General features: G+C 44.0%; 1 protein-coding gene across 1 annotated transcript; it reads left to right on the plus strand.

Annotated features, from left to right (window-relative positions):
• On the plus strand, positions 1-24932 carry FAM83C (family with sequence similarity 83 member C). Its single transcript, XM_082773625.1, has 4 exons — positions 1-588; positions 9414-9581; positions 13927-14051; positions 23546-24932. The coding sequence occupies exons 1-4, from the start codon at positions 34-36 to the stop codon at positions 24462-24464; spliced, it is 1767 nt and encodes a 588-aa protein (XP_082629751.1). The 5' UTR covers positions 1-33; the 3' UTR covers positions 24465-24932.
• Positions 24933-25650: the final 718 nt, after the last annotated feature.

Below are 25650 nucleotides of genomic sequence, written 5' to 3' on the forward strand. Positions count from 1 at the left end.
GAGAGGCTCTTCTTAGCAACAATAGCTCTGGTCATGTTCAACTACCTGGCAGTAGAGGTGAGACCCCAGTTCCACCGCAGCTATGGGAGCCAGCAAGGGATGTCTGGGCCACTAAGGAACCGCCTGGAGCAGCTGAAGAAGCCGTGGTGGAGGGAGCCCACCCCCCTGGTGCTCCAGCACAGTGAAACAGCCAGGCTTGCTGTTGACGCCTTTCTTGAGCAGGGGGAACGTGGCTACCTGAGTGCCATCACTGAGGAACGGGAGCTGCCTTTTCTTTCCACCCTGGACATGGAATATATGAGCCACCAGAGAAACCTAAGCTATCCAGAACTCGACACAATCAAAGACAAAGAGGGTGACCCCGGTGATGCAGATACTGGAGACAGGTCCTCCCTCTGCTCCGAACTAACATCTGGCACCTACTTCCCACTCATGTCTGATGTGCACCCTCCTGAGCTGGAGCTGGGGTGGCCAGGAATCCCACTCCTCACAGTGTCTGGCCAGACTCAAGCCACTGTGATTTTCCAAAGAAACAAAGCTAACAGCATTAAGGATTTGTTCCGGTCTCTGATCAGCCGGGCACGGACGGTATGTATAGAACTGTGTCCCTCCAGCGGGGTCTTCTGCTCCAGCCCCCAAGTCCTGGTGGCTGGTCCTACAGCTGTACAGCACATGCTCCAAGCTGGTGCTGCTGTCTAGATGTCTGGCATGATGTGGTTGCTCTTTCTCTAGCACATCTGTAACTGTTCTGCTTCTTTCCTTTCCTGTAATTTCTTTCCACCTCAGATTTCATGTCATCCAGGCAGTATGCTTTAAGGCATTCATGTCTGTATTTGTGGGTATGCAGAGCACGGTACCAAAGCCTGGAGCAAGTGGCAGGGTGTACAGTGTTAAAGCTTCGCTGTCCTCAAGCAGCAGTCATGCACCTGCTGGCCCTTCTGCCCTGCACCAGGGAGTCTACATGGCCAGGGCTGGCCTTGACCCCTGGATACCATGTCAGGCAGAGCAAGAGGATGGCACTGGTGAGTTGCTGTGGGAGAACAGGACCTGAGTAAACTTGTGGGACTGAAAATCCCTGCCTGTGGTTTGAAATAGTTCAGAATACATCGTGTCTTCTAGACTTGATGTCTGTGTCTCTCTGAGGATGAGTAAGATTAGCTCTCTTTGCCCCATCACACAGCCTCTGCTGAGTGGTGATTGCCAGCCCGTGGATGTAATCATAACTGGACAACTACCATACTGGTATATGAAGCATAATCCTGGCTTGGATATACTCACTGACCTATGCTTCTCACTTGTTGCTTCTTTTTACTTTGCCATTATACTGTGTACTAAACGAGCAACTCAGACACATTTTTAGCTTTTATTAGCTTTGTCCTCTTCGTGGTTCTTTTCAATTTTTCCACATCCTTCACATCCTTTATTTTTATTTTTTTTCATACAATTTCGTTCCAGTAGTGTAGTGATATTGAGTTAACTTTCAGTGCAAATATTTCTCTTTTAATCGGTCAGCTCGTAGGTAGTTTCTCTTATTGCTCTAGTCATTTTATATTTAACTCAATAGTCACTCCTTAAATCCATCACTGCCTAGTACATAAAGTAGGAACTAGAGAATTGGTAGAATTGGACTTTAGCTTTGTCAAGAACACGAGTCATTTCCAGGCAGACTGAAGGAAAGTGCTGTCTTATACCACCACCCACAGAATTGAGCAAACATAGTTATGTTGTCCTCAGTAGATGAAACTGGGACCATGCAGCAGCTCACATTGCTGTGTAGCTTTGTAACATTGTTGAACAACCACATATAATTGAAATTTAGGCATGACATGAAGAAAATGAACGTCTTCAATTTTTATCCAATAGTAGGCCATTTCGGCTCAGTCGTAAGCAGCTGTTGCTTAATACCTGAATTTCTATTGGGCTTTTTAGGCAAATATGGGAAGTTTTTTCCAGGAAGTAACAAACAAAAAGCTTTGTTTGTCTTTGCAGGCAGCCAGTTTATAACATTTTAAATAATCTGATAAATCCTGTGACACTCCAGCAGTGGGGATTAAGACAGTCATGGCTGAATGCACAAAGTAAATGACTACCAAGAAATGTCCCCTTGTTTCTTAGCATGCCCCAGATCTCTGATGACATTTTGATCCTTTAAACCATGTGAAAAATATCCTGCTGCTTTTTCAGTTCAGAGGAACTTCCTTGTTGCTGAAGAGAGGCTGCTTGGATATCAGGTGCTTTATTGTGCTCTGAGTACTTTTTGAGCTTTTTATTTTTGCTTGGCTTGAAAAAGCACTGATGATCTTCAGCCCTTTATTTTCAAACTGGGGATTTTCTCATAGTGTTTTTGACTTTTGTGTGAAATGTGATAATGAGTTTTCAATCATCTTATTGGTTCCCTACTGGTGTTTTATTGGCTTCTGTGTTAGGAGCTCTGGCCAGTGCTTCCCATGATTAACTCTGTGATTGACAGCAGTTCCAGCTCATCCACAACCCCAGTTACACATCTTTAAGTAGTTACTGAGTCATTTTGCTCTGCAAACTAGTCATTTTGCCCTTCAAACCATCCAAAAGGATGTTATTTGTACGTTTTCTAATACCAAAAGGGCAACCAAAGGTAAGAAACATCTTTTGCCTGAAGTGCCAGTAGCAACTGCACATAGAGCAGCTTCCTATTTTGCAATAGTTAGCAAATATTTTCTCCACTAGACAAATTCTCCTCATATTCCTCCTTCAGAGTGTTTGTTCTCCTACGTGCTTACAGGTAACATAAAAGAGGGAAACAGTGCCAGTGAGATGTAGGAAAGATGCTGAGATCTCTGAATGCTTTTCATTGGTCCTATAGACCGGAATGCATGTGTTGAAATGTTGTTTGCTGTTTTCTCCTGTACAGTCATAGTGAACAACATCAGCTGACATATTTTGCAACAGCATATTTGTACTGACAAATTATCAAAATAGGCATTTGTTTTATTGGTACCTTTTCCTGGTGTGGTTTGTTTTTCTACTTTACTGTATTTAACCAGCTGTCTTTGAAGATGTATTTTCAGATTTGAGCTTTTCCCTTTGCAGACATAAGAAGTTGCAGTGCAGCCACACCTTAGCCTTCACTTGATAATACTATTATAATTATACTTTTGTTGGATGAGCTCCAAGCTATCCAACTGTAGGGGTAGGGTCCATACTTCTTCTTTTGCCCCTCTTGTACAGCTCTGACACTGGCTGTGTGTTTGCATTTGCAAGTGATGGTAGAAGGGTCCTTGGTGGTCCCCCAGAGAAGCAATGTATTGCTGCAAATGGCAACACTATAGTAATAACCAAAACCACACTGCTATTGGCAAATACCAGTAAAACCAGCTGTGCTGGTTAGAAACCAGACAGATGGCAACCCCAGTGGGGTGCTGTTAAATGCTGTAATTCCCAAAGTGATGACTGCAGTAATTGTTGAATTGTGAGTTTCCAGAAGCAGATCCAGAAACATCTTTCTTTAACCCTACAATGACAAGGTGTGACTTTTCTAGAGCCTTTAGGACAGCTGTGTCTTTGCGGTGTCTTGGTGAGGAACAAGGAGGTTCTGAGCCAGCTCCAGCTTTGCAGCTAACAACCACTGAGGCCAAGGAGCTGGGCCCTGGACACGCAGGGTCCATTATTACCCCAGAGTGACTTAAATGTTTTTAAACTTGAGATATGAGTTGTCAGGAGTGTGAATTGGAGATGGTTTTTAGGTACCTAACTTCCACTGCTGCAGAGAGCTGCTGGAAATTATCTTTGAGGGTTTGGACCTCACTTTTGTGACAATACATTCTTAGGATGTTTCAAAGGGAAGACTTCCAGTGTCTTCATCCTCCAAGATATCTTGTCTTTGGGTTTTAACTGATGTTATTATTTAAGCTGCCTGTTTTGTTTATCAGGAGGATACATCAATCTGAGTGGCCCTTACAGTTGTCCTGTGGCACCCACACTTGGTACAAGCAGCCCCTCCGCAGGTACCTGTTCCTCCACTGCATGAGGCTGTAGTAGGGCACAACCTCCCCTCTCCCAACTGCAATGCACAGTGTGTGAGGGGCTGCCAGCTTTCTCCCCTGACATCAGCTGTGGGTGCACACCAGCGCCACCAGGAACAACTCTACCCAAATCCCTCCAGTGAAGGGACTGCATGTGAGGAGGCCATGAACAGAGCCAGCACCCATTCTACCTCCTGATGCCAAGTGAAGACCCACGTCAGAAAACATGAGTCTGACTATCACATGGGGCTCCACCCAGCTTGCACAAGCTGATGTCCCACTGCCTGGGGTGCCTGCTCCCACAGCTACATCAGAGCCCTGCCACAACGCTGCCAGGAGATGCAGATCTGCTTGGCAGCTGGCTGCACCCCAGCCCAGAGCACTCGGTGCCAAGGTGTCCCCATGCTGCCATACAAAGCTGTAATAGCACCTGCTCAGCTATATCCCTCTTACAGTGAGTACTATAGACTGGCTGTACTGGTTTGGGGCAGTCAACAACCCCAAGCTCTGCCAAAGCCTGTGAGCAGTGGTAGGGAAATGCAAACTGGTGTGGCCTTCTGTGCCCTTCAGGCGCATGTGGTGCCCCTGAGCTTGGAGGGTCTGGAGCCAAAGGAGCATCAGTCTCTCTTGACTCCATCATATTGACTTTTCAAGGCATGTTTAGATTGTCTCCAGAGAGAAGCCTGCCCCAGGAACTATGTCTGAGATGAGCTGGGCTATCAAGAAGCAAGTGTGGCTCAGAGGGACTTGCCTGGGGCTCTACACAAGGTTTGGGCTATAGATTTTTTTCCTGGTTCTTCCTCGTTAAAGAATGAGTGGCCTATGAAAGTCATTTGGCTAAATTGCCTGGTCTTGTAACCCTTGGTCTTTGGCTGAAGGCTACTGTGGAAAGACAGGGTGAAGTCCTGCTCTTTTGCGTAGGTCTCAGTAGTACCTAATGCTGACAACCCAGCAGTAATTTTGATTTGGAAAGTTGAAAATGCTTCTTGCTAACTTCAGGGTGCTCTCAGGACTGACTCTGCTGGATGATGGGATTTCAGGAAGGGAGAATAGTTTGCCAGAACATCATAAGGCTTCTAAAAGACATTAGCAACAAAGGCCATGAAAAGTACTTTTTGGAGTCAGGCTCTGAAGCCCATATCTGCCAGGGCGAGAGGGTGGAGGAGACATAATTTTGGCCTGGGCAGTAGGAATGTTTTTTAGTGCGTGTTGAGGAGCTTGTTGAAAGCACCTGTCACTTTCTGACAGTTGTCTTGTGTCCCATGTGGATGCCTGGGATCACACCCTCCAGGAAGGTACTCCCCCAAATCCTTCTGTGGTGGGCTGGGCCTGAGGTCTCCTGCAAGACAGAGAGGACCAAAGCCATTGTGAGGTATGTCACCAAGATGGTCTTTGGGGACAATTCAGATAGAGCCAGAAACCTTGTCCATCCACAAAAGTGTTAAATCCCCAAGAACTCAAATAGCAACCTTTTGGCATTGCTGCCCACCTCTGCTGTGGTCCTGGTGCAGACGGTCCAATGGCTTGTAAGGACACAGCAGGGCTGAGAGGAACCAGCCTGACAAAGTACTGGGCATGAGGGCATGGGGAGGCCAGCAAGGCCCTGTTCTGTCTACGGCAGCTGCCTCCAACCAGCACCTGAACCATGAGTGTGGGCTTGGAAAGAGGCCGTTTGGTCATGAAAACACACAGGAGAGCTACTGGGTGGCAGACGATCTGGAACAGTTTGCCTGTTCTGGGCTTCACAGTACAAGAAACTCAAAACCCAACTGGATACAGTCCTGGACAACCATCTTTACTTGACCCTGCTTAAGTAGGGAGGTTGGACTAGACAATCCTCAGAGGTTCCTTCCAACCTTGACCATTCTATGAGTCTATAAGGCAGAGACATGGGCATGTCCTCACATCCAAGGACAGCAATAGAGCTCCTCAACTCTTTTCTTTGTCTAAGCTGTGAACATGATTCAGCCTGCTCCTGTTTTAAAGTTTGAACCACTGCACACATGAAAGTCAGCTTCACTGCTGTCTTCTGCGTATAACTCTTTATTTAAAGAGGAGCAGCTGAGCAGAAGCAGCAGAGAGACGCTCAGCCTACATGGTCTGCTCCATAGGGTGGTTTGGGCTATTGAGAATTGTATTCATGGCCATGCTCTAACAGGGGCAGAAGAAGTGTTTGGAAACAGGCTTCCCACTCTCCCAGGGTGTATGATTAGCATCAGGAATATGCTATGTTGTGGATTTTGTGTGCAAAGTGTAGTGCAGGGCACAAACATTGAGTAGCAGGGAAAAGAAGGCCATGGGAGAGTCACTCCAAACCTCAGAGCTTTTGGGATGTATATATTTGGGCATCCTTATGATCAGAGGACTGGAACACCTGTTGTGCAAGGACAGGCTGAGAGAACAGGGCCTATTTAGTCTGGAAAAGAGAAGACTGAGGGGAGACCTCATCAATGTGTATAAATATCTGAGGGGAGGGTGTTGAGAGCATGGAGCCAGTCTCTTTTCAATTGTGCCCAGTGATAGAACGAGAGGTAATGGGCACAAACCAAAGCACAGGAGGTTCCGGCTGAGTATGAGGGGGCACTTCTTTACTGTGAGGGTGACGGAGCACTGGGACAGGTTGTCCAGAGAGGTTGTGGAGTCTCCTTCTCTGGAGATAATCAAACCTCGCCTGGATGCCATCCTGTGCAATGTGCTGTAGGTGATCCTGCCTGGCAGGGTGGTTGGAATAGATGATCTTCAGAGGTCCCTTCCAACCTCAGCCACTCTCTGATTCTCTAGTAGGTGGAGAAACTCAAGATTCTCCTTAAGCATGCAACTTACAAGTAACAGTTATCTTATTTAATGCTAAGGTATGGTAAGGACCAAAACTAAAGTTATTGATCACTAATTCCAGTATTTTTTCAGCTTTTGAAATGAAGCTGGCCTGTCTGTATATCTTTCGCTACTTTACTTTCTTCAGTGTGATGTCAACTTCCCTGCGTTCTCAGTGTTAACTGTTACTGGTCTAAGTCATGAGATAGCTCTGCAAGCACTCTTGGGTGAAGTGCATCAGGCCTGGTGCTAATCATTCAGCTCAGCAAGTGCTATCCTTTTGTCTCCAAGATATCACCCTATAGTGATGGCCAATGGATGGATCCCAGCAGTCCCCTCCTGATCCAAATAATAGCCTTCTTGATGGTGTCTGCAGGCAATGTCACTCTGAGGAAGAGTGGAACAGCTTTTCCAGTTACATTTTAGTCTACTTATGGTTGATTTCCCTTGGTCCATTGTCCTTTTTGCAGGTCATACTGTAATATGAATTTTCTAGTTCTGGGATAACTCACTTGTACTAGGTTCTTGTAAAGATGTGCCTTCTACTTTCTGTGGTTTCCTTCTACTTTTTTCAAGAATGCATTCATCCATTGGATGGGTTGCCATTGTATTCTTTATTCTCTCTCTCTCTCTCTTTTTTTTTTTTTTTTTTTTTTATTTTCAATTTTAGAACCACATCCCTTGCAAATCTTTTTAAAAAATCTGTTCTGTTTGTTTGTTTAATTTTAGTGTTATACCTTCTTTCTACCCTTAGAATTCTCAACTGTCTCTTTATGGTGACTCTTACTAACATGCTTTAAAATATCTATTTGCTTATCAGAAAGTCAAATTCAGAAGAGCTCTCCAATTGGTCAGTTTTCTCTGTGTTGAAATAGAAATTTTTCATTTTCTATGAAAACAAATCAGTAGTGCATTCCAAGGTCTTCATAGACAATATCTGCCCTGCTATGTTTCTTTGCCAAAAAATGACTGGACAGTTAATAATTCATCTTTGTCACAAAAGCCTGAGATCTGGGCAACTGCCAATTGCCTGTAAAAAGACTATCCACTTGATCTTTCTGACCCAGTGAGGGCAATCCCTGGTATAATGATGTGTATGTTTTTTTCCACATTATTTATGAGACAGATTCTTTCAGCCTGTTGATGTCATCATTAAGGCCACTCTCTGAACACGTCTGAAATGTTATTGCATTTGGGGGAAGTTTCATGAATGGAAAAGGGCAAACATCACATCCATCTTCAAAAAGTGCAAGAAGGAAAGTCCAGGGAATTACAGGTCTGTTAGCCTCACCCTACTCCCTAGGAAAAAAGTGTGGAGCAAGTCCTCCTGGAAAGTAAATCCAGGTAAATGAAGAATAAAATATGAATATGAAAGCCATAGTGTGCCTGTCCAACCTGATTCCCTTCTGTGAGTCAATGATAGGCCATGTAGATGGGGGAGGAGCAGTGGACACTGGGTATCTTAACTTTAGCAAAGACTTTGACATGGTGTCTCATAGTCTACTTATAGCCAAACTGGTGAGATGTGGTTTGGATAGTTGGACCACAAGATAGGTGAAAAAAAATTGGTTTTATCACTGCACTCAGGTGGTCCAAAGCCTAGCTAATGGCCCGAGGGGGTCAGTACTGGAGCCAGTACTGCTTAACCTCTTTATTAATGATCTGAATGATGGGATAGAGTGCAACCTGAGGAGGCTTGCAAGCAATACCAAAATAAGAGCAGTTAATGTGCTGGAAGGTGGGGTTTCTGTTCAGAGGGATGCTAGCAGTCTACAGAATTTGGCTGATGGAAACCCCAGAAAAGAAAGACAAATGCACAGTCCTGCATGTAAGAGGGAATAACTGCATACAGCAGGACGCACTGGGGACAACAGCCTAGAAAGCAGCTTTCTGGAAGAAAGCTCTGGGGTCCTGGGAAGAGGTCACCAATGTGCCTTGCCTTGTGCCGAAGAAAGCTGACTACATCCTGGGCTGTGTTAGCAGGACTGGCACCAGCAGGGAAGCAGAAGGGTTCTTTATTCTATGATTCTGTCTAGTTGCCCATAGGATGTGATCAAGGACATGTACATACTTGAGCAACATACCTTCTCCCTTACCTGTCAGTGTGTACTTCATGAAGAAATTATACTTCTTGAGATTAATATGCTAGTCATCTATGGAATCACTCTTTAAATTGAGTCATGATTTTGGTCAGTCTCAGTTCTTCCTGTTTGTATGCTATGTTTCTGACGCATTTGCTTAAGGCAATATGTAATTGTTGCACCAATGACATTGAGAGCTTCTGCACACACATTACCCTTTCAGCTATTTCTCTCTGTGAATGACAGATGGATGAGGCAGGAGGTAGCAGGACAGGGAATGTCTTCAGAGTCATTAAGAGTGATTTTATCTGCCATGGTGGGGTAAGGACTATTAAATACAAAGGTCCAGAAGCTATCTCCACTTATGGCCATTGACACTCTGTAAGTCTGGAAGTTTGACTACTTAATTCATGGTTTGAAGTACAATTCACTTGGGCATGAAGTTTCAATACTCGTCTTTTTTTTTTTTTTTTTTTCCCTCCTCTCTCCCGTCCCCCCACCCCCTTCTCCTGGCTAGGTGATAGCAATTGTGATGGATCTGTTTACAGACATGGAAATACTGTGTGACCTACTGGAGGCCTCAAGCAGACGGCATGTCCCCGTTTACCTGATCCTGGATGAAGAATACTTGAAGCATTTTGTGGAAATGTGCAATAAAATGTCTCTTACTCAGGACAGCTTTCCAGTAAGTTTTTAATCACACTTTGAATGTAACAACTGAGTCTTGGAATTGATAAAAAACATGAACTCTTTGTTCTGTTCTCTTCGACTGATCTCTAGGACCTGTTTTCCCATTGCCCCAGGCTAAGGGACTGAGGTCTGGTAAATTGAGATCTTTATGGAAACATGGGGGTTAGAGTGGAAAAGCCCTTCTAGTCCCATGTCTTGATGACTTGTGGTCCTCATTTCAGATTTACACTCAAGAGGTGTGAAGTCAAGCCAGTAAGATGCAATGCATTACTGGAAGCTTTGCTGCACTGGTGAATGTAGGATTTGCTTCTATGCTTGTGAATCAGTTTGGCACCTGGGTTCATGAAGGATTTGTGAAGAGCCTGATTCCCCACTCATTGGGGTGTCCATCATCAATGCTGTGAGGTACCCCGAGCAAGGCAAACACTGAAAATTAATGTGACAGTGAGACAAGCTCTCTTGGGAACTCCCAGACTCAGAAATTTACCCCAGTGGCATGCTGTCCCTCATATAACCTTTCTGGTTAACACCTACCAATGGAGGATGATTTTTGATATCATTTGTTAGTTCTGCAAGGCCAACACCTAGGGGCTATGCTCTGCATTGTGTGCCTTCCCTAGAATCATGAAGCTGATAGACTTCCAGCCAGCCATTTCATAAATTTTCCCCTCATATAGGGAAAATGCAAAAATAATATTTTACAGCATTCAGAATACAGTTGCAAATGTCTGAATTTCTGATAATGTTTAATCTGTCTACACAAAGATTAATTTAGACATGCATCCTTTTCTCCTCATGTTTTCAGCCTGGAGAAGAGGAGGCTGAGGGGAGACCTCATCACAGTCTACAACTTCCTCGTAAGGGGTTGTCAAGAGGCAGGAGACCTTTTCTCCATTAACACTAGTGACAGGACCCGCGGGAACGGGGTTAAGCTGAGGCAGGGGAAATTTAGGCTGGACGTCAGGAGGGGGTTCTTCACAGAGAGGGTGGTTGCACACTGGAACAGGCTCCCCAGGGAAGTGGTCACTGCACCGAGCCTGTCTGAATTTAAGAAGAGATTGGACTGTGAACTTAGGCACATGGTCTGAACTTTTGGGTAGACCTGTGCGGTGTCAAGAGTTGGACTTGATGATCCTTAAGGGTCCCTTCCAACTCAGGATATTCTATGATTCTATGATTCTATGATTCTATGTTGGTGATGCACTGTCCTTTCTTGCTAATCACAAGCCAACCCCATTTCATCCTGCCTGTTGAGATGGCAAGTGTTAGAGTAAATATGCTTCATGTGTGTTTGGTTTCATAAACATTTAACAGCATCATTGAAGTCACCTACTGGATCCAGATAAATTCAACCTCTCCAAAATGTATTTTGTTTGCTTCTTATCCAAAAGTATGGCCATTGTTTTTAATATTAACATTGGTTTACATCCATGGAAATGTCTATGTCTCTTTGTTAGACCTGATGTGACGTCTTGTGCTTTAATGGCTAATTAACACTTGCCTCACCCATTCAGTGACTCATCCTCAGGTTTCAATGTCAAGTCCCTCTTAGGCTTCTGCATCTTAAGCAGTACATTAACATACATGATTGATAGTCACTTCAATGAATGTACATATTTTATTCCTGGTTCTGAGTTGAGACTGGATATGATGGTAAATCTCCATTTGTAAAAAATTGGTGACGATATGGAGTTTAATGAGGATTATGGGACAATTTCTCCTGTAGCTTCTTACTTCTGAGAACATTCTGTGAGCTTAATTGTGTCATATCTTACTGCTGAGCATCAACAAATCCTGCAGTAGTTCATCAGGAATTGCCAGTGGTCACAGCAGAAGATTTTTGGATTTTTTTTTTTCAAATGACCTTCTATTAAACTTAAGACTACTAAGCTGAGTGAGAATGATACACATTGTCCTGGCTTTCCTTCAAGACTGCAGTATTCTCATCTTGCCTGGACAATTCAGGGCCTGGATTGTCATGAAGAAGAAGAAGATGGAAAAAATGAGATAGGTATCAGAAACTCACCCAGCCTTGGAAAGGAGAGAGGGAGATATGCTATGAAAATAAATCTACACGATAACCCTTACTTGGAGTGGTTTTAACTTCCACAGGGGAAGGGTGGGCTCTTTCCATTGAGAATTACTATTACTAGAATTTTAGCATTGGAAGAAAAAAATACCTGTGTTGAATGGCAACAGGATTAGTTGAACACCTCCCCAAGCATCCAGTGTATCTTTCTCTATTTCAGCAATTTGTTGTGGCTTTTCATAGTATCATGGAATAATCCATGTTGGAAGAAACCTCAGGAAGTCATTAGGTCCAACCTCCTGCTCAAAGCAGAGTCACCTGGGAGGTCTGGTCTTGAAAATTTCCAGGCATGGAGACAGCACAATCTGCCCAGTTAACTTGTTCTAATGCTTAACTGTCTTCATGGGGAAAGATTTCATCCCTTCTAATGGGTGACAAATCAGAACATGTTCTGGGTTGCAAGATAATGAATGAGAGCCAAGTGCAAAGTGCAAAGACTATGAAACTTCAGCTCTGTCCCTGCTAAAATTTTCCATGAGCTCAAGAGAAGACTCAACAAATATGAGAATAGGGCCAGGTGGGGTGCCCACTGAGACAAGCCACAAGAGGCTCAAGAATTTCCCTTAGCAGAAAACAGAGGCTTCAGCAATATTAGGGGAAAGTGTCATAAATGATTGCCAGAGCTGTCATGGCCTGCAGCAAGAGATAGTGTTGGGTTAGATGGACACCTGCGTAGAGGAGCCCTGAAGGCAATGGTGGACATTGCATGGGTGGTGAGACTTCCTCACTATGATGTATGAGTCAAGACTTTCCTGACCTGCTGCACTGAGCTCCCCAGAAGATGTTTCTGTGAAGCCAACCTCCTGCCTCCAGGGGCTCTGATGGAAGAGAAAGGCTGGCAGGAGCAGTGCTGAGCTGGGCCTCCCGCAGCGTGGTTGCCTCTAGCTCCTCATCCCCGAGGCACAACTTCTGTGCTGTGAGCTACACGTGAGGCCAGACACTGGGCAAGCCAGTCCCTGGCTGCGTACAGGCAGCCCCATGAGCCCATTCATGGTCATCCTGCCAGGGAAGAGGGAAGGAGAAGGGAGCACAGCTGTTTTCATGAGCAGCTCCTGGGGAGCAACAGGGAAAGGACACGAATCTGTGACCTGCGAAGAATGTCTGCAGGCAAATGAAAACTATTTGTGTCTTTTGTTTCATCCTGGCAGTGGCTGTTAAAAACTGCCGTGTTTGGCCAGACTGAAATCCACAGCATGGTGGAGAATGGTACCCACCTCTGTGGAGGGGCAAAACAGCCCCATCAATTTGTGCCACCCATACCTACCTCTGCTGCCACGGGTCTTCACCTTTTGGGGTACTGATGCCAAGCAGGGATGAGCTGCCCATGAAGGAATTGACCTGTTCAAATGCAGGTGGGGACAGTTTGTGACAGCTCCTGGTGTGCCAAGGCCACTACAGGTGGCCATGAGCTGGCATGGAAGGGCAGAAGGGATGATCTGGCAGGCCCCTGTAGGTGCAGCCTTGGAAATCTTTCTTTACGCTTGAGATGTTTTGTTGGCACTGTATTATATAGACCAGCCCAGTAACTGTTTCCAGTGACTGTTCTCCTCTTCTGCTTGCCCCAGCTGAGGTGCAAATAACTTTTATTATGGGCAAAAATTTCACCTTATGAAAGAGACTCCTGTTGGACACTGGGAGCCTTGTTTCCGATTTTGAACAGGGCAATCCGTTCTACAGGCTGAAGTTGGATCAGAGAAGTTCTTTGCAGTCTTTAAAAGAGGTGAGGATCAGGTTGGTTTCACCTGAGTACAGCAGCAGAAACTTAATACCATTTGAAAAAATACTGGTAAAAGGTTGTTCTTAAAATGTAGGCATACTATTCTGTAAGTCTTTTATATTGAGCAATACTTTGGCTTTAGGAAGCCTGTCACTGTATAAAAACAGAAGAGCATATTTAATTTGATTAAAAATATTAGCAATAACCTGGAAGAAACTCTATAGTCTTGCATACTTCAGAGATGATCTGTAGGATCATAGAATTCTTTTTTTTTTTTTTTTTTGAAACAGCATTTGTACCTGAGTGCAGCTTTTTAATATTTGCTGGAATTTTTATTCTATATAAACAGGCATTATTCCAAAATACTTCATATGTAGAAGTCAGAAAATAGAGAAAATAGTGCTATGCCTTGCTGCATTCTACCTCTAGAACCAGAGCTTCTGCTTGAGACTGTCTAATCATTGATGCATAGGGAAATATTTCAGTTTTGTCCAACACACATCCCCTTACCATCTCTACTTTCTTTGGTTTCAGAACATGCGCATAAGATGTCTGAGTGGAGACACATATTACAGCAAAGCAGGCAAGAAATTTGCAGGCCAGGTTCTGGAGAAGTTTATCCTGATAGATTGCGACCAAGTTCTAGCTGGTACATACAGGTGAGAAAAAACAGTGACTACCAATACAAAGATTGGTGACACTGCAAAAACACGCGTTTCCAAATAACTGAGTAACTCCAAGTTTCTTTTCTGCACGATAAAGATGCACTGCTGTTCCTCTTCATTTCACCCTTATAAACATCCTTTTTCAATTTAGTGGTTTACCTTCCATCCCATCCTCTTGCCTTTACTTTGCTGTTCAACATTCAGATAGCATTAACTGCCTGCCTGCCAACACCGATGCTTCCTGGACACATCTGTCTACAAGTATCACTGAAATTCTTGAAAATGTAAAAAATGCCCTACCAGATCAGATGATGCTCCACCTAGCCTAGATTTTGTCTCCAGTAGTAGAAGATGCTTTTTAGGGAGAGCAGCCCAAACTGCTATCTGTAGGGCATTTCCCTTGTCCTCCCACAGAACAAACAATTAGGGATGTTAAGAGAGTACTTCTCTACTTCTTCCCTTCCCTATCAGTTTTGAATGTACTGTACATGAATGTGCCCAAACTCATTGTCTATTTTAAACCAATCTCGTACTAATTTCATGAGTACCCCTAGTTCTAGTGCTGTACATAGGTAGAATTTATGTCCTACCTTCAGCGAAGTCACTGTGTTCACAGCTTTCCAAGCCTTCATCTTAGCCCCTTCCCCACCCCTTTTCCTGTCCAAATCGAAGACTTTGGCCTTTTCAGTCTCTCCTCTTAAGGCAGATGCACAATCTCTTGGTAATTTTAGTAGTCTTTCTCTGCATCCTCTCAAACATCACTATGCCCTTCTTGAGATGCAGACACCTCAACTGTATGCAGCCCCCAAGGCAGGGCACCAAGGTGTTACAGACTGTCAAAATGATGCTTTCTGCTTTGTAGCCTTGCTGACAGTGACTAGCATTGATTGATTGATTGATTTTTTCTGCTATTGCACATTGGACAGTTTAAATATTTACCTTTCCTGACATTGAATATCCATGTGCCACATTTATTTAGATGCTCTCTCCCACTACAGGGTTAAAATTGGGTTGTGAGCATTATTACAAAATGGCTCTTCCACTGCTGCCTCTTGAACTGAGTCTCATGCATCATTCCAGACCACATCCTGAATAGCACCTTTTCTTGTGGGTCAAAAAATTTAGACTAGTTAATTCTGGAAAGTAATAATTTATTGCTTCCAAAAAGTTTTTCTCCACTGCTTATTCCAGTGAAGCACTAACCTTCTCTGTATATGACTGGATGAAGAATTCTTTCACTATTACTACCTCTCCTAATTTTGCAGTTTTTGTAATCTCACTTAACATTGTATGATCACCATCACGTTCAGATCAGAGGGTCAGGAATAGCCCTGAGTCAGGTTACTGCTCGAAACACACATTCAATTCTCTGTGTCAATTCTTCCCTCTGCTGTTTTGGAGCAGGGATTTGGGTCTGTGATATGCTTGCTCTCTCTAGATATCCGTAGCTGTAATTTCTCAAGTTCTGGAAGATAATAATTCAGTTGAATAGGGGCCTCGTATCTGGTTCTCTGCTGTCCCACTATCCATGTGATGTTCTGGACTACAGGAACCAGTTTCTCTCTGTGGAATTTGTTTAACAGTGAACAGAAAAATTTCCACAGGAGAAAGTCAGGTATACTGCAGCCTGGTACTATACGTAGTATAGCAGATATTTAGGTTAGTCTCCCTGCAGTTGGGAAAGCTAGATTCAAAAGAAGAGTATAATTACCGAGTAAAGCCAAAGATCCATATATGCCTGTATCTTGGGATGATACAGAGAAGTGGGTAAGAGCATTCTTACATAGTTCAGCAGCCTTGTGTGTAAGAATCAGAGGTTTCAGGACCTCTGGGGTTGTATGTTGTGTGTTTCTTTGCGTTTGGTTTCCCATAGGAGAATTTTTCCCACCTTGGTTGTTCTGTTTTTGGCTTCCACGATACCTTCTGGCAATGGGTTATGCAGTTTAATTTATGATTTGTGTGAAGAAGTGATCCAATTTATTTACATTAAGCCTGCTGCTGTACAATTATATTTGATGCCCCCAAATTTCCATAACCTGGGAACAGTAAATCACAGTTTCCTATTTATTTTCTTGACTGCTTCCATGATTTCATCCTCCTCCATTATAATCCCTCATGTGAATCATCTCTTCTCAGAATCACAGAATATTAGGGATTGGAAGGCACCTTGAAAGATCATCTAGTCCAATCAAATACAAGCTCTTCTCAACTGAAGTATCCTCAGTTGTTCAGTCATTTCTCATGCAGAACTTCCAGACCTTTAGCCATAATGTCTATCTCTCATGATATGAATTAATTAGAACTGCACGAAGTGGTCAACATATCCCCACTCACTATATCCTTCAGCATACATGTAGTGGTGTAAGCGTGACTTCTGTCTTTTCCTTTGTCTCCATTCTGGCAGTTCCTAGTCTGCTGTTTGCTCTTTTGACTAGTGCTAAATACTGAAATGATTCTTGTTTTGAATTGTTCAAGGGAACTCTGACCTCCTTCCTAAGTGTTAATATCTAAGAACTAGTAAATATTCAGAGATCATCAGGATTTTTACAACAGTTTGCATTTATTGATGCTGGATTTTGTCTATCATTTTGTCACTTATTCACCCCGTACCATAAAATACTCTCATAGTTTCTTATTATCCAGTTTTTCTTTGACCACTCAGGACAATTTTGTTTCCTATGAGCCCTGTCATGACTTTTTTCCACTACTTTTCAGAACTTTTCTGAATGTGTTGAACTGCACATATCTCAGCACAAAATCTGTGGGATTCCAGTGGGTAAATTAAAACTATTGCTAGCATTTTTCCCCATCTATAATCAACTGTTACTCTTTGGGAAGACTTTCTTTTATACTCATCACTTAGGCTGAGTCCTTGGTGAAAGACTCTGTCAAAATCTCTTTGTAAATCCAAGCATCTTACATCAAGCAGTTTGTATGCATCTGTGTGCTTGCTGCCTCCTTCAAAGAACTGCAACAGGCTTTTGAGGCATGGCTTCCTTCCACAAAAATATGCTGAGTCTTCAGCATTATGAGTAAAGTTCTTTATGCATCTAATCATTTTACTCTCTATTTGCTTCTACCAGTTTGTTCAGTATGGAAATAAGAATGGCTGGTTTGTATTTTCCAGGAGCTCTTTAAAAGGTTCACATTTACTAATTTCCATTCCTCTGCTACCATGTTCAATTTTAAATTATAGGGTATTCATTGGTTAATAATTGGAAAATTGCTGACTTCCACTTTTTGAAGGCTCTTTATTTTAATATTTTCCTTTACTGTGCCTTTTAACTATGGTGACTTTTGGGATGTTTTTAAATGTCTTTATTTTGTTAGGTATGTTTGCTCTGAGCCTCTAATATAGCATCTTCAAACAATCTGTGCTGCCTCAAGCATTTAACCTTTTCAGTTACTCTTTTGAATTTCTTTTTAATAGCATCCCTCACTTTCTCTTATAAATTGAATGTTACTGTTGTGGATTATTTTGCTCCTGAAGGAATATTTGATACTTGTGCATCATCGTTATTTTTTGCCGACTGGCCTTTCCAAAGGAACTTTCTGAACTGAAATGTTATTTCTCCTTTTTTTGGTTTTCTGGTTAGTTTCTTCCCCAAAGCAGTCATTTATAGTGTGCAAAATGCCTTTTCTGCAACTTTCCTAGTCATGGCCCCTATTCAACATGGATATAACTGAGTGTCTCTTTATTCCTCTGCTTTCTGCCTTCATAGCCCCTTAGCATGCCATATTTACCATCAGCACTCTGCTCAGAAAGTTCACAGGCAAGTCCCGGTATTATGGTTTCCATATTTGGGATTGGAATTTTAATCCAACAGGAATATATTTCATTTGATGATATATCATTTACATTGACTTATTTTTCTTTAATGTGTTGTGCTATTGTCCCAGCAACATATCCCTTATTTATTCTTTCTGTATAGTTTCTGCCCTTGCAATCGTTCCTTGATTTTCTTCTACCCAGTAAGTGTCTGAGATGCCTCCTGTGTTAGCCATCATTTCAGCTCAGGTATTCCACAACATCTATCTGTTTCTTTAGTTTAGAAAATCTAGTTACTTAGTATTATTCTGAGCACCAGAAGAATTAATATGTTTCCTTGAGCATATTAAAATAACAGAGGGAAGGATATGAAGACATTTACTAATGCAGATGAGAGAGGAGCCTAAGGGCAAATGGGACTAGAGCTAAACAGGATCTTGAATTGGAAAACTTGAGTAAATGTTTGCCAGACTAGGAGCAGAAAAAAAGGTGTGTTATTGCCAGCCTGAAAGGCATTTTTTGTGTGTCTGAGTTGCCTTAGAGCAACTCAGCTCAAAAAGGGAGGCAGTCAAAGTACGGATATACATCCTGCCACTGACATAGAAAGGAAGGAGCTCATTGTTTGCTGCATTGTACTGAAAGGAACTCAGTTTTTGGTGTTGAAGCTGACTTGACAAATGAAACTGAAAAATGAGGGGAGAAAGCTAAGAGATGGTCACAAACACTCTACATCTGGCTTCAGCACAAAGGAAGAAACTAAGTACAAAAGTGTTTGGGAAAGGACAGGTAAAACTGGGGGGAGGGAGGGAAGCTGGAGAAAGCTTTGGATTTCTTCAGAAGAAAACACATACTTTCAGGTGTCCATGCCCCACGCAACAAAAAGGAGCTTCTAAGAGGGAGTTCCAGATCTAACCCAATGTACAGTTACCTTAAGAAAGAAATCATAATGAAGCAGGAAGTGAACATACAAGGAAAGGAAAGACCACTGTATCAGCCAAGAAACCCCTGGATGAAATGTATAGCAATAAAGTGAGCACTGCCAAACAATAAGTTATATAACACTTTGCAGAGCACAACAAAGAGGAGGAATTCTCAGGTGTATAAAAATAAAAACTGAATCCAGAAGGAAGAGACAAGGCATAATGCTGTAAGGATGAGTAAGAAATAAGTGATAACTGAGATGGCATGCCCAAATTAACTGAATGCATTGCACTGTTTGTAATGAAAAAGAAGATGAAAAAAGAGGAATGGAAATTACTACAAATGCACTGGAAGCAAGCTTAAAGAGCTTACTACAATAAAATCAGATTATCTCCTCAGATATTAGAAAGAAAATGTAACATGAAATTAACAGTCTAGTACTGCATTCTGTGTAATATCTGCATTTAACGAGTAAAATGATACACAAAGGTTTGCTTTGGAATGCAGAAAGATCAGAATGCCCTGACAGCCAGAGTCAAGCAATAAAACAATAAAAATGAGTAACAGAAATTACTGAGGAGAAAAAAATCTGCTGCAAACTGGCATGTCATCAGCTGGAGACAGCTGAAGCAGAGGAGCTGAGTGTGAAGAACTGCAAGCCACCTGCACAATGCAGCCATGAACTGCCGCCCCCCACTTTTCCAGAGGGGCACACTGAGACCTAGTCCCCAGTACCTGGGGGTGCTCCTGTCACTGCTCGGCCCAGGCCAGGCCGGCGTGGCCGCAGGACTCCAGCCTGAGAGCTGGTGCTGCACCTCCACCTCCTGGCCAAAGGAGCAGCTGCACGGGCGTCAGGCGGGAAGGGAAGGGAAGGGAAGGGAAGGGAAGGGAAGGGAAGGGAAGGGAAGGGAAGGGAAGGGAAGGGAAGGGAAGGGAAGGGAAGGGAAGGGAAGGGAAGGGAAGGGAAGGGAAGGGAAGGGAAGGGAAGGGAAGGGAAGGGAAGGGAAGGGAAGGGAAGGGAAGGGAAGGGAAGGGAAGGGAAGGGAAGGGAAGGGAAGGGAAGGGAAGGGAAGGGAAGGGAAGGGAAGGGAAGGGAAGGGCCTATCCTACAGAGAGCCTTACACAGACTCCTGCAATTTGTGCCCCAGAGTGATAGGAAACTGGAGATGGCATCTCTGTATGCAACAGTCCCTTATGGAAAAAATGGAAGGACAATCCTATGTTTTTTGAACCCACATGAACTTTTACCATCCACAGTGCTCTGCAGCAAAGAGCTCCTGAGCTAGCCTGTGTATTGTGTTGCATGGGGAAATGCCTCTTCTTGCCTGTACTGAATATGTAACCCATTAACTTCATTCAGTGCCTCATTTTTATACCAGAAGAGACCAGGAATGATCATTCCCTAGCTATTTCCTCCACGTGTCCTTGGCATGCAGTCGTCTCTAGGAGGATGGCTTTGGGCAGCAGGGCAGTGTCTGGCCAGGTATTGTCAATGGCTGTCATATTCCCAGTGTTCTTGTTTCATATGGAGACACTAGAGCTCAGCTCACATCCCACCAGAGCCTGAAGAGCGTGTTTTTTGGCACAGGGCTGGGGGGAAGCTGTCATGGTGGTACATCCATGGCTGACAAGGCCATGTCATCTTGCCATGGAAACCTGTATCATGGCTAGGAGGAGAGCTGTGCTCAGCACAAATCCATAGCTGCTACATCGTGTCTTGGGTACTTGGATGCCTCCTTCTAGGTCCTGTTGTGACGTGGACTGGGCAGGGTCCCACTGGGACAGCATGGGAAATTGCAGCACCCCAGCTGGACTGGGGGAAGAGCCACAGGAGGCACCAGTGGTGGGGACAGTCATAAGGCCAGGGGAGCTCATTGCTGGATCTGAGGTTGCTCTCTGTGGAGGAAAGCCAAGTTCATATGGTTGAGAGCAGAAAGCTGGGTGTATCAAGGGAGGCAGAACCTGGGCCAAAGGGTGCTTGAAAAGACAGAAGCAGAAGGTGGAAGCCACTGGGTCCACAGATGGAAGGAAAACCTAAGCAAGACCTGCTGTTTGCCTGCTGCTAAGGTGAGGCCAGAGTATATCTGTTGTGATATTCTTGCTGGACCATGTGAGACTATGAGACATGAAACCTCCTAGCTAGAACAAGGTGGGCAGACATGGCCTCTTGTCCAGCTCTGTTTCCAGCTCTGCTGGCAATAGCAGTTCCAGGCTAGATGAACAGGGATGTCAGGCTTTATTCAGCAAGAGAGCTGGCTGGGACCTCTCCATATTCATGGGATGATGCTCACAGTGAGAGAGATGCAAGCCTGCCCCTCCAGAGAAGTGGGTGCTCAGCCCCTTAAGTAGACTTGAGGTTCTGAGGAGTCCAAGTGAACACAAGTGTTTGAGTGAGCATCCTGTGGCTGTCCTGAACCATCCTCATGGCCTGTGGTCAGAGCACATAGGCAGGAGCTGATAGACTGCTGAGTACTCGACTCCAAATGGGGTAGTTTTATCCCCACCTGGGGCAATTAACCCCCTCCCTGGGGTAATTAACACCTTCCCTGGGGCAATTATCACCCCCTTGGGGTAATTATCACCCCCCCCCCCCCCGGATGTAGACATGGGATACATGAAATCTCCACTGTCTGGTCTCTCAGATTTCTTTAAAGAACTTGTACAGCTTTGTGAGAGATGACTTTCCTTTGCAAAAGCCACCTTTCCTATTATATCATATTTACCTATATGGCCATTAATTGTATTCTTTAGAAGAGTTTCTGCTAATTAGTGCTGTGCAGTCACAAGGCTTATTGGTCTGGAACATTAAAAAGAATTCTATCTCCTTAGCAACCTTCCATCCTTCTGATAAAGAAGACACTTTCAAGTGAGAGATTATACATCCCGGTTAGTTCGTAGAATCATAGAAACACAAGGTTGGAAAGGACCTACAAGATCATCTAGTCCAACCATGCTCCTATCACCAATACTACCCACTAAGCTACTAAATCATATTTCGTAGCAACTGTTCAGGTGCTTCTTGAACACCGTGAGGGACAGTGACTCCACCACCTCCCTGGGCAGACGTTCCAGCACCTGATCACCAAGTTGTTAAGATACTTCATCCTTGCATTCCTTTGACAATCTTGAACTAATGTTAAGAGGTCCTGCCAATTTGTTACTCTCTGCTTTGATGATACATTTTCTAATCTCTTCTACAAAGGTTTCAATATGAGACTGATCCTCTCATATTCTGTATAAAGGTGTGTTCAGGGCAGGGATCATTCCAAGCCCCTTCATGGTTAAACACCAATCCAAAGGAATTCTCTGAACATGCCTATTGCACATGGGCCATGCATTAGCCCCACAGAGAGATGAGTATTATTTCTTACAGCTTTTGCAGTGTGTGACCCAACCTTTTTGAAGGATGCCTTTTCTGCTTTTAATAGCTTCTCTTCTGTAATTTAACCATCCCAGATATTTTCTTTTTCCTCTTCCCTCCCCTTCTCTTCCCTTCCCTCTTCCTGTAAAGTGTAGGCATTTGCTTTCATCCTCCAGTATAGTATTTTTGAATAACCTTCATACTCTTCGGGGAGTGTGTGTGCTGAATGTAGCTATACTACTTTTTTTCAAAATAACATTATGAACCATAACAACTGTGTACTGCTCAGGACTAAGCCAAAAGATGCTTTTCCTGTTCTGAGTTCCCAAATACCCATCTTGTGACATTAACGTTGATGAGGTCCCAAAACATAGTGCATACAGAAAGATTCTGGGGAATCTCGCACCAATACTTATGGAAAATATCATTGCGCTTCCTGTCCTGTGGTATCCATGTGGAGCTCTAGAAACATCTTCTGCACCTCAAGATAGTGCCTGAAATCTCCATTCCTCACCCTACTGCATGTCTGTGTAGTGCCCTTGAGTCCACCATGCTGCAGCTCTTATGGAGAACAAAGGACCTGCCAATACAAGGGATGAGAGGAGAAGTCCAGGCATGTGTTGATATCCCCCCAAAACACTCTCCCTGTCCTCTATGAAAGGTGATGTTGCAGTGTCCTGTACTGGCCAAATGCTGTGCTAGGAGATCTGCCATACAAATTGGACAGAAAGAGCCTCTCAATACTGAGTTCAAGTGTTTGGTCAAGCTCTTAGACACGTGGTTTGATTTTTGGGTGGTCATGTGTGGAGCCAGAAGTTGGACTCAATGATCTTTGTGGGTCCCTTCCAGTTTGGAATATTCTGTGGAAGCCACTTGCACTTGCAATGACCCATAGCTTCTCCGTCTTCAGACAAACCATGCATGCTGCAGTGCCCCTGGGCAGACTGACAAACCTGCTGACAGATGTAAGGCTAGTACTCTCCAACACTCGAATGGGAGTTGGAAATGATGCTTCCTTGTCTGTGGGCAGAGTGCTGGCAGTAAGAAGCTGGAGAAGAAAAGGCCTGAAACACAGTGCTGTGCTTTTTAGCACGGGAACCATTTGCTGTTCTGCACTTTTCATAAGGCTAAGAAAACCTGGTGTTACTGTATTAATGGTTTCTACACTGACTGTACAGTGTAATTCTTGTCTGTTGTTTGTATTTTCATACAGGTCATTATATCACCGAGCCAAAATTAAATGACCATTAAAAAAATAAATATGTAATGAGTACAGCTATTACTACAAGTAATCTCAATTTACATACTTCAGAGGAAGTGTTAATTTAATAACATAAATTGGGTAGTGATAAATCACTCGTGTAAAAATCAATGCCAGCTGTCTCAGTACTCTGTGAACAAAAGTTACACGTGATTTTTTTTCTTCCTTTTTTGTAGTTTCACCTGGCTTTGCAGCCAAGTCCACACCAGCCTGGTGACCCACTTCCGTGGTCAAATAGTTGCAGAATTTGACAAGGAATTTCGGTACTTGTATGCAGAGTCCAAAGCAGTGACCAGCTTCTCTGTGTTGGATCCCGTGTGTCAGAACACCTCAAAAGGTACTGAATCCTTTTTGAAGCCCATCCAGAACGATGCTGAAACCCTGAGTGCCTCCAGCAGCCTCTCCAATGTAAGCATCAGAAGCATAAAAATGTCTCCCTTTATGAAAAACCTCAGCTGCAGTGCTCACCAGGAGAAGCATGATGTGAGCCCTGATTCTGGTGATAAGAAGGGGAAGGAAGACACATCTCTGAAGTCCACTTGCCCTGTGCAGCAAGGGGAACCACCAGACTCACCTAACAGTCCTTCAAATAAGACCACCTTGTATCATAAATCAAATCTCATGACAGCAAGGACATTTTTGCAGCCGGAGCCATCCCCTGTCCTCAGCTCCAACAAACCTAATTATCAAGGGGATGACAAAACAAACAGCGGCCACTGCTCCCCGGTGACACAGGAGCAGACACCACAGTTCCCTTCAGAGGGTGCCAATTGCACTGGGACAGGCATAAAGCAGAAGGAAGCTGCTGCTACCTCCAGGGAACCAACAGTAGAAAATGATAACTTTTATGGGACAGAAAAAAGACAGAATCTTGGACAAGGAAAATTGGACCTGTTATTACCATACAACCAGCTCAAACGCACAAAAAAGCCTGCAGTTCCTTCCTATGATAAACTTACTGAGGACATGTTGACGGAAAAGAGCAGCGCATACGGGGCTGAGAAAAGAATGACTCTTGGGCACAGTAAGCTGGATCTGATCACCAAATACAACAAGTTAAAATCTAAACACATACACAGTCGGTTTGAACTCTGACCTGGTTCTCCTGGGCCTTGGTGTGTCCTTTGGTCTTATTTTCAAGTGGTTGCTTTTCCCTACCAATCAACATATCTGGGGCTTGAAATCAAAGTACAGGTGGCAAATTAGTCCTGTTCCTATCAAAAGGTGTTTGTGTTGTGCTGCAATTTCTAATATACATAAATGACTGATTAAGATGAGATTAGCAAGTACAATTCAATTCTTCAATTACGAGTTGATAGCAAGGGAGAAAAAAATGACATAAACAGAACGCACACTTCTATATACTTTTTACTCATTTGGAAAAGAACTATTTCCCCCCAAACTTACAGAAAAACCACTGCTATAACTGGAAACTGTTTGGCTACTGAGGTTTTCAGGATGAACCCAGGTTCTCTTTGTATGGAGCAATTCCTCTCCCTGTAGCCATTTGCTGAAAATGAAATGGTCAAATGCAGGGTGATGTTAAAAAATAAAGGCACTGTTCTACTGGAAAGAGCTGTGTTGGGTCCCTCCTAAGGTGGTGAGCATCTTGAGCTTGGCCAGGGCCTCTTGCGACCCTGTCCTGGGGCCAGGCCCCAGCAGTGCTGATCTGTGCCATGCCAGGAAGATACGGATGGTAGCTGCACATGGGTGGCATGTCTGGGGACATGGGTGACACCTGCGAATGTGTGGTGATGGCAGGTAGGTGGTGTCTGCACATGGGCAATGCCAGCACACGGGCAGTATTTGCACACAGATTGTATCTGAACACAGACTGCAGCTGACATGGGTTGTGCCTGGACATGGGTGGCATGCCCAGGCACATGGATGGTGTCTGGATCGCTGGGTGTATGCTTGCACACAGGTGACATGTCTGCTCATTGGGCTGTTGGGACACTGGTGGTGGCAGAACAAAGGTGGTATTCAGTCATGCCTGGATGGGGAAGCTATGCCCGCACATCGGTGGCATCTAGACACGTTTTTTTCCAGCATGTGGGCAGTGTTGGCCCACGGTGATGGTCCAGACCATGGTGGTACATCCAGGCACGCAGACAGTGATGGCACACAGTGGCACATTTGAGTCCACAGCATATGTCTGTGTCCGGGGATAGCGATGACACGTGGTGGTGCGCCTGGGCACGCAGGCGGTGCCAGCACACAGCAGCGTGTCTGAGAACACAGATGGCGATGGCATGAGGAGACAGGTCCAGGCACAGGTCCA

This window comes from Aythya marila (assembly GCF_965140915.1).
Source record: "Aythya marila genome assembly, chromosome: 16".
Lineage (NCBI taxonomy): Eukaryota > Metazoa > Chordata > Aves > Anseriformes > Anatidae > Aythya > Aythya marila.